General features: G+C 33.9%; 2 protein-coding genes across 2 annotated transcripts; both read right to left on the bottom strand.

Annotated features, from left to right (window-relative positions):
• Window positions 1–1459: 1459 nt before the first annotated feature.
• On the bottom strand, window positions 1460–11646 carry LOC115980205 (putative nuclease HARBI1). The gene is made up of 3 exons (XM_031102482.1): window positions 11568–11646; window positions 5225–6398; window positions 1460–1794 (listed from the first exon to the last, which is right to left on the bottom strand). The coding sequence occupies exons 2-3, from the start codon at window positions 6180–6182 to the stop codon at window positions 1460–1462; spliced, it is 1293 nt and encodes a 430-aa protein (XP_030958342.1). The 5' UTR covers window positions 6183–6398; window positions 11568–11646.
• Window positions 11647–12414: 768 nt separating this feature from the next.
• On the bottom strand, window positions 12415–13841 carry LOC115979060 (uncharacterized GPI-anchored protein At5g19250-like). The gene is made up of 2 exons (XM_031101016.1): window positions 13775–13841; window positions 12415–12952 (listed from the first exon to the last, which is right to left on the bottom strand). The coding sequence occupies exons 1-2, from the start codon at window positions 13788–13790 to the stop codon at window positions 12444–12446; spliced, it is 525 nt and encodes a 174-aa protein (XP_030956876.1). The 5' UTR covers window positions 13791–13841; the 3' UTR covers window positions 12415–12443.
• Window positions 13842–14398: the final 557 nt, after the last annotated feature.

Here is a 14398-nt window from a genome sequence, read left to right as displayed (position 1 = left end):
TAGTATTAGATACTATTAATTTTCAAATTTCAAGGATAAAGAAAGTAAAACCAAGGAAAAATATGATCCACACAACAATCAAACCTCACAAAACTCCATCAACACAACCCACAAACCCGACCAATTTCATGGAATGGAAACTCACCCTACACAGTTGCATGGCCAAGTTGGGACAAGTCCCGATGACTCATGATTAAACCATGACAATGCACCACTTGCACATCGTATCTTGTTGTTTCACTACTCAAACATACATAGACCCAAACTGTGTCGCCACCATCCTCCACCCCAATTGGTATCAACTCTAAGGCATGAATTGCTATTTTTAGTGTTAGAGAAAAAAAAAAAAAAAAAAAAAAAGAGAATAAGGAAAAAAATTGAGTTATTTTACTAAAAAATAAAAAGTGATGTGAATTAAACACACTTTAAAAATATGTAGTTTCAAATAAAAAATTTACGTTGTTTTGAGCTTATTTGACATTGATTTAACATCTAAACGGAATCAAACTTGGGGGATTAAAATAAAAAATTTAACACTTAAGGGACAAAAAAAAAATCTCAAATTTTAAAGGGCCAAAGTGTAATTTAAACAAAGATAAAAGTGTAATGCCAGTTCTAGATGCAAGAAGCGCAACAATTATTTAAAATTCATTTAATTTTAGAAACCAATTGTATTTTACCATTGATCCATTGGATTTTATTTTAGATCTTATTAGCTAATTAGTAATTTATTGAATTTTCTAGAGTCAATGCTATTTTAATTATTATTTAATAATTGAGCTTTGGTACAAGTCAATTATGGTCAGAGTTTAGTCATAGTAGTCCATATAAGTACACTGTGCTTTAATGAGGACAAGTTTTTAATCCTTGCTTGGTGTTGATTCCTAGATTTATTTTATTTTTCTGTTTGCAAAATCCTATTTAAAAGCAACTTTTGCTGCATCAGTTCTCCATTTGAACCTTGGAAAGCATGAGCTAGAAAAAATGCTTTAAATCAATTGAAGATACTAATGAATAAAAAGGTCATTTTTTTTTTATAAACATGAATAAAAAGGTCATGTTTTTGGGCCTTTACCCCTTAATTATTACTCTATTACCAAAGCATAGTAATGGAACTCCATATTTTATTTATGTACTGCACAAGTTTGTTATGCAGTTCTTACATATTCAGCAAGAATGAACTTGCCATAAGAAATATGCACAATTACAATCATAATATGTTACAAAAAGAAACAATCCCTGCCAAGTTCACAACTTTACATAAAAAACATGTCAAAAGGAGGTAAATTTGTGTAAATCACAAGCACCTAGAGCATTTCAGCTCACTGAAACAAGCAGCAATCCAAGGAACAAAGCCAACATATAGTTACCCATACTGATATTTGCAATCAAAGAAGCTGCACCAGAAAAGTTGCCGGTTGTTGTGTTAGTGCTCAAAACAACCACCATCCAATTATCCTCAGAGGCAATTCTTCAGATATTTTGCATATTGAGATTTTGTATAATTAGAAAACGCCACAATTGGGTCTAATCTGGGCACACAAACAGGCAATATGATCCCATCAACTGCGTGTTTGTCTTTTATGTCACACTTATGCAAGAACTTGTCAAATTTGGGGACATTAGGCTTGGTGCTTGGAGTAGAGCCGAAGTTAAAGGCGTTTTTACAAGTTTCATTCTTTAACTGGTCTGCAATTTTATTAGCTAGGCAAGCTGCACTGCTGTTGTTAGTGAAGTTGTTGAGATGTAGTGACCTCCTCCTGTAACCATTGTCATCCCAGAGATAAGTTTGAGCTGTAGATGTAAAAATTGCATTGGTTAGAACTAATAGAGTGAAGATTAATTAAGTAATGCACCAAAGTTAGCCTATTTAGCAGTGATCTCTATTTTCTACAACTAGCTACCAATATTAATTCTTAATCTGATACTTTGATGGAATTCAATTGGTGCAGAAAAATTATTTTAAGCACTGTTTCAATAACTTTATCATACTTTCATGATTTAAAAAAAAAAGGTTGCTGACTGATGGTTTTGGATTTTGCTTGATTACTTTAACAAAAAATTAGTTTAGCAACTCAATGAATTTCTTTAAGAGTCCGATATTATCCTTGATACTCAGGGACCATTGATTGGAATTGAGCACATGCATGTTCCAAAATTTCGTACTACTAATGAAATTGAATTTCATGCTTCAAGTAGAGAAACTAACTTGCTTAAAAACACAAAGTGAAACTCACATTGATAATGATACCATCAAGACCAAACAACAGTAATTACAACACATACCATTAGTCTAAGACACCCCCCCCCCCCCAAAAAAAAAAAAAGACACATACAGTTAGGACCACACAATAGTTATTACAGGGCTCAATCCCTAACAGGTGAGAACCGTGACACACGCGTTCAAAGTTTCACAATAATATTATAGCTATCCAAACCAATTATCTTCACCCAAATAACAACAATAAACCTTAATCCCATAATTTTTAAAGTTAGCTATGAATCCTCATTTCTCATAGACAAGTCTGCACTCATGGTTATCACCTATAATCTTTTTTTACCATTTTATTTTATTCAAAATCATATTCTAGCTTTTTAATTAAATTTTTTTTTTTTTACTACTTCTATTAATATGATTTTGAGATTTCTCCTCTACATCTTTTCATTCTCTTGACTCGCAAAATCACAAGTATTTCTAGATTCTGTATTAATTACTCCTATCTACACATGATCAAACCATCTTAATATCTTATGTGGCTTTTACTTATCTTTTCATCGATAAGGACCACTCTCTATCTTCAAATAGAAAATTATATTCCTACTTTATAGGATATGTTGTTAGTCCTTCAAACAGAAAATGTTAATTATATTCCTACTTTATAGGATATGTTGTTAGTCCTTCAAACAGAAAATAACAGAAAATGTTATGTTTGAAATTGAAAGTCCCTACAATTGAAACTCAATGTTCTATTATCTTCAAACAGAAAATAACAGAAAATGTTATGTTTGAAATTGAAAGTCCCTACAATTGAAACTCAATGTTCTATTATCCCATATCACAACATTTTTTCAGGGCAGAACAACTGGTCATGTCACGGTATCTCAAACTCAAAATAATTGATTCTCTATATTTTAAACTAAAACAAAAAACAAAATCTTTAAGGCACTTGAAAGCAACTGAGGCTGTAATAATAATAATTACCACTATGTATGTCATATTTTCTTGCCCCACCAGCATTTTTCTCTTCAATCTCTTAACTCTTTCACAATTTTTAAACTTTAAGATTTTTTTTTATAAAAAATTTTGAAAAATAAAGAAAACAAGCATTAAATTCTACAAATATTTCTTAAAACAATCAAGACAGTGAAGCACACATATAACTTTTCATGTATTTCGTCAATGATAGCAAGTAAATTTGTTGAAACTGAAGCAAGAAGTCTGATGAAGCAATTGAAGAAAACAACATCGTTTTCTGTCAAAGGAAATAAGCAATTACAAAGGAAAAACGATGTCGTATTGTTAAATGAGGTTTCAGTTTCTGGCACGTGATTCAGGCGGTTAGATGGACACGTGTTGTAATTTTATTAGATTTATTTTTAGCCGTTAGATTGTTTTCTGTTTTAGTTAGTTACATTTGCTAGTTTACCGCCTGATTTGTGGGCTTGAGTAACTGATTGCTGTGAAGTATAAATAGCAAACCAGTGAGTAAGATTATGCGTGCCTTTTCATTTTCTTTGTGAATACAAGTTTCATTTCAGAGAATTTACTTTTCCTTCCTGAAATTTCTTTTCTTTACAAAATTAGATATGAAAAATACATATATATATATATTATGTATAATAATTATATTATTATATACTTGTTTATTTATGTATTTATTTATTAGTACTGATTAATATTTATATATTAATTTTGCAGAGAGAGAGAGAGAACCATCACAATCAGTTATGGAACTCCGTATCTTAGAGCATTAGCATTGGAAAATGCTAATGCTATTCTATTTTACAATTCTAAAAACCACTTTATCATTTATAACATCTTATTTTACAATACCTCCACATCCCAAACTTCTATTTGTATTAAAATATTATTTTTTTTAAACTTACTTTATTATTTCTTTCAACTGTCAATTTTTTTTCAGATTTTGGTGATTCCAACGGTCACTTTCTTTCCAACTGCCAATTTCTTTCCTGGGCTTTCCAAGCTCCAACAGCCAATTTTTTTCAACAGTACAATTCTGAGATTTCCAGCAATCACATTTCTTTCTTGGCCTTTAAATAACCAAGTGCTCAAGAAGAGATGCATTACTGTTAATACTCTCCTCTTTCAATAATAAAGAAGAAGCCTCTCCCTCGTCTATCAAAAATTGCAAATTCTTGCAATCATTTATCACTAGACTTTTCAAAGTTGGAGGTAGCTGGCGTTTTGAAATGAACATCAAAGAACTACAACTCTCAATCGTTGCATATTCCAGGCATGTACAATTGGACATTGGTAGGGATTTTAAAGCACCACAACCATTTATATAATTTCTTTCCAGCAAACCATTTTTTTTTTTTTTTGGGGTCAAATTCAACGTCTATTCCAAAGAACATATCAAATATCTTTCCCTGGCCTTCATCATTTCTTTCCAGCAAACGTTTTTTTTTTTTTTTGTGTCAAATTCAACAACTATTCAAACAAGCTGCCAAATACATGCACACACATAGAACCTGCCAATTTTTCTGATCCACACACACATATAAAACCTATCAAATACATACACACACATATAGAACCTGCCAATTTTTCTGATCCACACACACATATAGAACCTGTCAAATTCAACCTGCCAAATACATACACACACATATAGAACCTGCCAATTTTTCTGATCCACACACACACATATAGAACCTGTCAATGATCCACACACACACATATAGAACCTGCCAATTTTTCTTTATAGAAAGAATTTGCCAAATATCAATATACTCAACCTAAATTCACATACATATATATACATGCAACTTGCCAAAAATCCACATACATATATATAGATACAATCCACATACATAACTACCAATGTTATCTTTAGAAGATTCATACATATATCAAATTACAATAAAACACCACACGCATAACTCACACACTTACTAAATTCCTACAACTCCCCTTGTAATTGCCATAAATGCTCAATGAGGTCTGATTGGAGTTGAAAATGATTTTTATGGTCTCGAATACATTGATGGGTTTCAATGAACTCCGTAAATGTATTTGTGTTCTCTCGTGACAGTTGTATAGTAGGATTGTCATTAACTTGCTCATAATCTAATTCCACCGCTTCATTTATATCTTGTTCATCCTCAACGATCATGTTATGAAGAATTACACACGCTTTCATGATGTCTTGAAGCGTTTCACTATGGAAAAATCTTGCAGGTCCACGCACAATTGCAAATCTTGCTTGAAGTACTCCAAATGCACGCTCTACATCTTTCCTATTCGCCTCTTGGGCTTTTGCAAATAATTTGTGTTTGTGTCCTCGTGGAGATGGAATTGTTTTAACGAATGTTGACCACTTTGGATATATGCCATCGGCAAGGTAGTATCCCATTGTATACTCATGACCATTGATTGAGTAATTAACTGCAGGAGCACGTCCTTGTTCGAGCTCAGAAAATATAGGAGACCGTTCTAATACATTAATGTCATTATTTGACCCAGGTAACCCAAAAAATGCATGCCATATCCAAAGATCAAATGATGCTACTGCTTCCAAAACAATGGTTGGCTCACGAATGTGACCAGAATACTGACCTTTCCATGCAACCGGACAATTTTTCCATTTCCAATGCATGCAATCAATGCTCCCTAGCATCCCTGGAAATCCATGTCTTTCCCCATTGGCTAAAAGTCTAGCAATGTCTTCGTTGTTTGGAGACCTCAAGTATTCCTTGGAGAAAATATCAACCACCGCTTTAACAAATTTTTTCAGACTTTTCATTGCAGTGGATTCTCCAATTCGCACATACTCATCCATAAAATCAGCTGTAACTCCATACGCAAGCATCCTAAGTGCAGCTGTTATCTTTTGAAGAGAAGATAAACCCCATTTTTGGGCATTATCTCTTTTTTGGATAAAGTAAGATTCATATGCCTCTACCTCATGCTGAATACAAAGAAAAAGATTCCGACTCATCCGAAATCTCCTCCGAAATAAATTAGGAGGATACACTGGTGTGTCGGAAAAGTAGTCGAGATAAAGTCTTTTATGGCCTGCCAAACGATCACGTTCGATTTACCGACGACGTTTACGTTGTTTAGTTGAACCCTTAAGAATTCGCCTCATTATCTCATCCTCGTCTGAGTCGTCAAAAAGCAACTTTTTGAAAAGAGAGCGACCCATAGAGACAACCTTCAAGACAACAATGTTAGGAATTTATCACCATTATTGAACATGAAATTATCTCACTTAAATAGCTTAAAACATACTTAAAACAGCCCCATAACAGATTTTGACAAATTCTGCCACTGAAACAGACATAAAACAGCCACATTAAACACTTGAATTTACCTTTTTGTGGACAGCCACCTAAACAGCCACTTAAACAGCCACTTAACCATAAAAGCTACAACAGTTATATTAGAAAATCAACATAATCACTTATTTTGGATGAAGGAAGGGACACCTATGTGAATCACTTAATGCCCACTCATCACTTAATTTGTTAAGATGAGCTCAAAGGGTATCTATTAAGGATAAGGCTTAGTTAAGTTTTTGGATGGACAATCCACAACCACTTACTACAATATGAATCAAAAACAGGTGGACCAGTTCTCTTTATTGGGCTAAAACACCTTAGCAAGTAACTGAAAGCTCAGAAGTTTCCATTTTTATACAACTTGCTGGTGATAACCATTACCTCCTCAGACAATAACAAACATTGATTACACGAAATGTTGGCTTAAATAGGTGTAAACCGTTGGGGCTCTATGATTTGAAAACTAATTAAACTTTTTTTATTTATTTAAGTAGTTGTAATAAACACATTTCATTTACACAGGGCAGTCATTTCTGCAGCAGAAAAGTAAACAACAATACAAACATAACACTTGACTAAGCCAACAAGTCATAATCTATTGTACACTCTAAGTAGCAGGGGAGGCTTTTCTAGTGGAATATTACCCTGTCAATAAGTCAATATCAAATTCATCAAAATTTTGGCTCATGATCACATTGCGTTTTTTGCCCTGTGACATTACTATAAGTTCCAAAATTCAAAAACTTCCAAGTAGCCTTCAGCATATAACATTAACAAACAAGAACTTTATAATTTCTAATTTTTAGGGTTTAATTTGAACCACCTATGAAGAACAAGGTTTAAAATGTAATTTGGTCTAAGATTTATTGACATCTGTGCCTATTTTTTTCCTCAATATGACAGACCACTTTTCTTTAGCCCTACTGATTAGTTTTTTTTTTTTTTAACATAATAAGACATTCTTATTTTGTTAAGAACTTTGTAACTCAATTGTGTGTGTGCATTTGTTTCTTAACAAAAAAAAAAAAAAATTGCATTGTCTAATCTTATTTAGGAGAACCAGAATTTGAAATCCCCTTACACCACTTTTTAGTAACAATTGGATTTAAAAAATAAAAACACACCGTTGTTTTTATAGTACAACACATTGTATTTCTTATTGAAAAGCAGGGGACTATATTCTGATCACTTTTTCCTACTCCTATTCTATGTTCTCATCAATTCCCCATCCAAACATAAGGTTATGTACATAAAAAATGATAATTTATCCATTGGTAGAACATTTTTAATTGGGAATGCCTTCTGGTTTTTCTTTCATATGGCAACTTTTGAATTTAATTAGGACCCCACTATCAGTTGCCATCTTTTGAAGTTTCATGTGCATAGAACTGTGGTGGATCTACTAACCCCTATAGATGAGTTATACCTACTACATTTATTGCTAAGAAAATGTAGTTATAAGTAGTTATAACTACTACATTGAATAAGGAGACACAATTCCCATTTCCCAGCAACGCAATTAGTTGGATAGTAAACTTTTTCTGCCCAAATTGGTAGCATCAAGGACCAAAGATGGTCACCCCATATTATGTTTATTTAGTAATTCTCAGTAGTATAATTCATCCAATAAAAAATTTATAACAACCGAAAAAAAAAATATACATATATATATATTTATTTATATGAAAGGAAAATACCAGCTCCAATTCTCTCAAGTAAATGATAAATCTATGACAAAACAAGAATTGTGGCAAAAAAAATACAGGCAAAAAAAAAAAAAGGACAGATAGAATGAAACCTCTATGGACAAAAGGGTCTACCAAGGCGAGCCCTGTGACTTGGGATAGTGAAGTGCCTTATTCTCCCTTCTTGTTCTGTTAAATACCTTTCACAAAGAAAAGCCTAAGGCCTCAACAAGTCCACAGCATTATTCTCTTGCTAAGAAAAAATGGTCTAACGCAAAATGCCCAAAAGGAAAAGTCTCCATTCTTCTCTATCTTATTTACTAAGATGGTTATAAACAGGAAAGAAGGTGGAATAACTCATAAGATTCATATGACTTATAAAATTCATGTTAACATTGCCAGCATCTATGATCTCTACTAGTCCTTAAGAAACAAACCCAAACAAAAAGTAAAAGAATATAAGTGTGTAAAGAGATCAAAGTTGTGGACCCACTTTCTAATCAATCTTTTAGTTGGAGGTAAGGTTTCCAATGTTGGTCCTGTTTGTCTCAATTGCATGGCTCCAACAAATAGAATAATGCTGGTGTGAAAGTGGTACATGACATAGCTGGTGTGAAAGTGTGAAAGCGTGAAAGTGTCAGCTGGTGTGAAAGTGTGAAAGCTGAAAACCATGACGAATTCCCCTTCCCTTTCAAACAGCCACAGCAAAAAAATAATTAAGTGGTACATGACATAGTGCTTCTAATCTCACCAAACAGCCACACAAACAGCAGTAAAACAGCCACATAAACAGCCAGCAAACTTAACTACCATAAACAGCCAAAGAAACACCCTTAAAACAAAATTAAACAGACTTAAAATAGATACCAGCAGGCAAATAACTATCAGAAAAAATTAAACAGAAGTATAAAACTGAAAACAAACTTAAAGTTGGAACAACCAATTGGTAGAAGATATGATATCAAACATAGAAAATACATAAGTTTTTCATATAAACAAAAATGATGTGATTACATAAGTGGCACAATCTACTGCAAATTGATCAAGTTGGAACAATACATCACCTACATGTTCCAAACCTATGCTTAAAATAAGCCACTACCAAAATAAGGTTACTTACAAAATGGCATCTACATATGCCAAACCCAACCCTAATATAATTTACTACCAAAATAAGGTTACAACAAGACATCTACATGTTCCTTGGGTCAACTCCAACTTGTCTTGCAAGGATTTGATCCTTGAGATTTTCAAAATAGAGTCTTTCTTTGTCATTCATGCCACTTGTATCCATGGTTATTATTCTTCCCTCCTCCCTAATAGTTTTAAGACGAAGCTTTTCCGCTTTGATGCGAAGAGCCTCTTTGTCTTGTTCATGTGATGCCTGAATATACTGCAATTTTTTGGCCAAATAATCATCAAAACCCTTATCATCATCTGGCCTCTTTCGCTTAGCCTTTTCGGCTTTTCTACCAATTGGTCTCTCTAGTACCACTGTGTCATCATCATTACTATCAACTTAATTGATTGAACTTGGAGTTTGAGGAAGCCTTTTTGATCTTTCCTTAAGTCTACTCCACTTTGGTTGGTTCTTCAACACAACCCAACAATGTTCATAAGCAAAAGCTAGGTATTTGCCGGATGTTGGATTTGGTGTAGCTTTATATAGTTCCTTTGCCTCTTTCAACTAAAGTTTTTTTTAAAAAATAAAATAATTAGAGTCTTGAAACTATAAAAGAAATTAATATTGTGACATCATTGTAATATAATTTATACCTTGTCCTCGTTAGTTGTACCACTTTTATCTCGAGCTTCAACTTTAGCCATAAACCCAGCAAACCTACTTGTCTCCCTATTAATATTTCCCCATCGACTTGATAGGGAGGTACTAGAACGTGTGGTTCCGTAAGTATTGTTCGCGCAAAAAAATTCCCAAATTTTTGTCCAAAATTTGTCACTTTTTTGGTCAGTACCATGCACAGCATCCATGCCAATGTTAAGCCAGCAGCGATGAGGAGGAGGTCCTCATCTACACTGAAGTTGGCACCACGTTTAGAGGTGACAATTTCAACTTCCGGTAAAGACTGGATGGGCATTGAAGGATTTTGAGACCCACTTAAAAATGGTTCCACAAAATCAGAATCAGCTTGTAAGAAATCACCATATTGGTCATAGTCTTCTTGCCTAACCATCCCTTTTAAATAGGGAACTTAAAATAGTTAGTATATGAAGTCAATTCTTATTTGTGTCTTTACAATTAGTATAAGCTAATCATAATATTTTGGTGACAACTTCTCACATATAGCAATATCCTACAATATATGTTGACAACTCCTAATCAAAACAATAGATATTGACAGCTCCTAATCAACATATTTCAAGTATACTACAGTAATATCCTGTGACAGAAATACTAGCCCTGTACACAGCCAAATATTAATGCTTAACTTTTTGCTGGACTTGCTTGGCATGTCATGAATAAAATCGGACCTAATAGAAATACAGCCACATGCTTTGCCTTGTATATGCTATTTGAGGAACATAAAATTGATTAGTTTAGAAGAATATTTGGACCACAATGTTTAGTAGTTTTCCTGTTGACTATTCCTTTCACTTATGCTATGAATGGATTTATTGGTGATCACGTTATAGAGCTGAGACCAAGCCATATGGCACCAACAATTAATCACATAGAGTTTGCCCATGAATAATGAAATTACGACCTTTAAATCTCTGTCATAATACTTTATGCAATACACCTATATTCCCATGATTATATTAATTAAGTACCTAGTAAGCATTGGTTATGTTCTCTTGCTAATGCATTATCACAACAACTATGCAGGTGTTGGCAAGCAAAACCAAGATTTACATGGTCTTAGAATATGTGACAGGAGGGGAACTGTTTGACAGAATTGTAAGCATATTTAGCCATGCTCTGTATTGAAAGTTTATCTTTGGGCAAAACATCACTTTGGGTCCTTCAAATTTGCTCCATTTTCTAATTTAGTTATTGGATTTTCAAATATAGCAATCATATAAAAAGTTTAGACGATACAATTTGGTCCACATGTTAATTTCGACACTAAGTGTTGTGTGATGTAGGGAGCATTAAAACCAAATAATCTCAAATGAATTTGGTTTTGATGCTCCCAGCATCATTGTGATTATGTATGTTTATAATAATAAATTTGGTTTTGATGCTCCCAGCAAAATTTTGGTTTAATATTACTAAACTAGTCATGTATTACACAGGAGGAAAAAAAAAAAGGCTTATCAAAGAACGGTTTTACAGAGGGCTATAGAAACAAAGAGAATAGAGAGAAGGGAGAGAAATAGATAGAGAGAGATACTTACTAGTAATTGAAGATGAACCGAGCAAACTTTCTGAAGATGAACTCGAGCTTTACGATCTCGAAGATGCTAAATCAACAACAAAAACTCTGCAAACATCAACAACAATTGTTTTATCAAAACCCAAACACAAACACAAGCTGAATCCCTCTTTTTCTTGCAGAGAGAGAAAAGAAACACAAACACAAAAACTCTACATTGATCAAAACCCACCTTACAGTCAGCACCAACACCGACGGAGCTGAATCCCCCAACACCGATGGAGCTTCGTTTTTGCAAGGGTGAAGCTTCAGAGATGGAGATGGGTGAGGATGAATCGGTGAGGGTGAATGGGTGAGGGTGAATCGGTGAATGGGTGAGGTTAGGGTGAGGGTGAATCGGTGACCGGGTGAGGTGAGGGTGAGGGTGAGGGTGAATCGGTGAATGGGTGAGGGTCAGTGATGGAGATGGGTGAGGGTGAATCGGGTGAGAAATTTCGGAGATAGAGATGGAGATGGGTCCAGAAATTTCGGAGATGGTCACAAAGACATTTCGGAGATGAAGCTTCAGAGATGAGGAGAGAGCAGATGTGAGAAACAGAGAATGAATAGAGAGAGAGGAGAGCCCGCGCAGAATGAATTCATGAGAGAGAAGTTTTAGGGGGAAACACATAAAATATATTATTTTTGATACAATACTTGCTACAGTGCAATTCTAAACATAGAATTGCACTGTAGCACTATTGCAAAAAAATTTGCAATAGTGCTGTTTGCCATTCCCTGATGCAGGTTGTTTTGAAGTTGAAAATGTTAAATTCCCTTTAGATTTGGCATTAGCATTTTCCAATGCTAATGCTCTAAATGATCCGTATATCAATAACAAGCACCTAGAGCATGCATTTCAGCTCATTGAAACAACAAGAAATCCAATGAACAAAGCCACCAAGTAATTACGCATACTAAAATTTGCAATCAAAGAAGCTGCATCGGAAAAGTTTCCGGCTGATGTGTTAGTGCTCAAAACAACCACCATCCAATTATCCTTAGAGCCAATCCCAATCCCAGTGTAGTTCGAATCCTTCAGATATTTTGCATATTGAGATGTTGTAGTAATTGTATAATTATCAGTCATCAACGATAGGTTAATTTCGGGCACACAAACAGGCAATATGACCCCTTGAACTGTGTGATTCTCTTTTATGTCACAGCCATCTAGGAGCTTGTCAAAATCGGTGATATTCGGCCTGGTGCCTGGAGTAGAGCTATAGTGAAAGGCGTTTTTACATGTTACATTCTTTAATTGGTCTGCAATCTTATTAGCCAAGCAAGCTGCATTGCTGTTCTTAGTGAAGTTGGCGAGATGTAGTGGCGTCCTGTTACCATTAATCTCATCGAAGAGATTTTTTTTAGCTGTGGGTGTAAAAAATTGAATTGGTAGTAGTAAATTAGTAATAAAGTGAAGATAGAAAATTATACTCCCTACTTTTATAGGATACGTTGTAGTCCTCTGAATAGAAAATGTTATCTTTCAAATTGAAAGTCCCTACATGTACTATATCCCATATCACAACATTTTTTTCAATAGAACAAACAGGTCTTGTCACTGTATTTGAAACTCAAAGTAATAGATTCAGTATTTTAAACTAAAAAACAAAATATTTAGGGCACTTGAAAGTAACGGAAACTATGAATAATAGTTGTGGGTGTATTTTTTGATGGTACTCCTTTCTCTTCAGCTCACGCTTACAAGGCAAAGGGGGAGAGAGTTTTCTTCGATGTGGAATACCAAAAGGAGAGTACAGAAAGCCAAAAGGCTACTAAGTAACTCCAAAAAAGTACCCACAATAGTAATAAAAAAAAACCACTATGTATGTCATATATTCTTGCCCATCAACATTTTTCTCTTCAATCTCCTAATTCTTTCATAATTTTAGACTTTAGGATTTTGCTATAAACCCAATTTTTAAAAAAAAAAATTAGAAGAATAAAGAAAACAAGCATTGGATTCTACAAATATTTCTTAAAAAAAGATAGTGAAGCAATCATGCAACTTTTCATGTATATCTTCAACGACAGCTAAGTAAATTAAACTATATATGAAAAACATACTATATATATATATATATATATATATTATATTATATGTATAATAGCATATTATTATACATTTTTTTTTTATGTATATATTTATTTATTAATATTTATATATTAATAGAGAGAGAGAGAGAGTACCCTCACAATCACTCATTGCGTTGCCTTGCAGTTGCACAACATGAAGAACAAGCAAAACAAGGCTAAGTTTAAGGATGGCCATGGTTACAGACTTGAGTGTCCTATAGAGCTGTGCCTTGTGATGAGCAGTATATAAAAAATAAAAATACTATAACAAGAACACGTTAATAGGACAGAGAAGACAAGAACTTGTAACTTTTCTTAGCTATAATTGTCCTTAGAATCTCAGCTTTTTTTGTCAATTTGCCGTGCATGTCAAGGTGCTGTAGGTTAGGAGTGTCAATTCGGGTTAGCGTGTCGGGTTCGTGTCGTGTCAAGGTAGGGGTATTCGACTAAATGGCTCAACCCTAACCCGACCCATTTAATAATCGTGTCATGATCCTTCAACCCTAACCTGACCTGTTAATAAGGCGGGTTGACCTGACCCAACCCATTTGACACGCTTAATAAACGAGTCGTGTTGGGTTGACACGAATGTAACACAACCCATTTCAACCTGCATAATATTAAATATAACATCCATCTAGAAATATTTTTTTTTTACATCCCAAAAAGCAATGCATACACTTCAAGTCTTCAACTCACATTCAAAATAATATAGTTTAACAAAAATATAACATTTAT

This window comes from Quercus lobata, chromosome 3 (genome assembly GCF_001633185.2).
Source record: "Quercus lobata isolate SW786 chromosome 3, ValleyOak3.0 Primary Assembly, whole genome shotgun sequence".
Lineage (NCBI taxonomy): Eukaryota > Viridiplantae > Streptophyta > Magnoliopsida > Fagales > Fagaceae > Quercus > Quercus lobata.
This window is presented reverse-complemented; position numbering and strand designations above follow the sequence as displayed.

What these genes read in the sequence shown, in the direction of transcription:
- LOC115980205 (XM_031102482.1), bottom strand. Translation starts at nt 6,182, where the DNA reads ATGAGTCGGAATCTTTTTCTTTGTATTCAGCATGAGGTAGAGGCATAT. An exon ending in GTTCATTGAAACCCATCAAT is followed by an intron (nt 1,795 to 5,224) that starts GTATTCGAGACC and finishes TTACATCTACAG; the next exon opens with CTCAAACTTATCTCTGGGAT.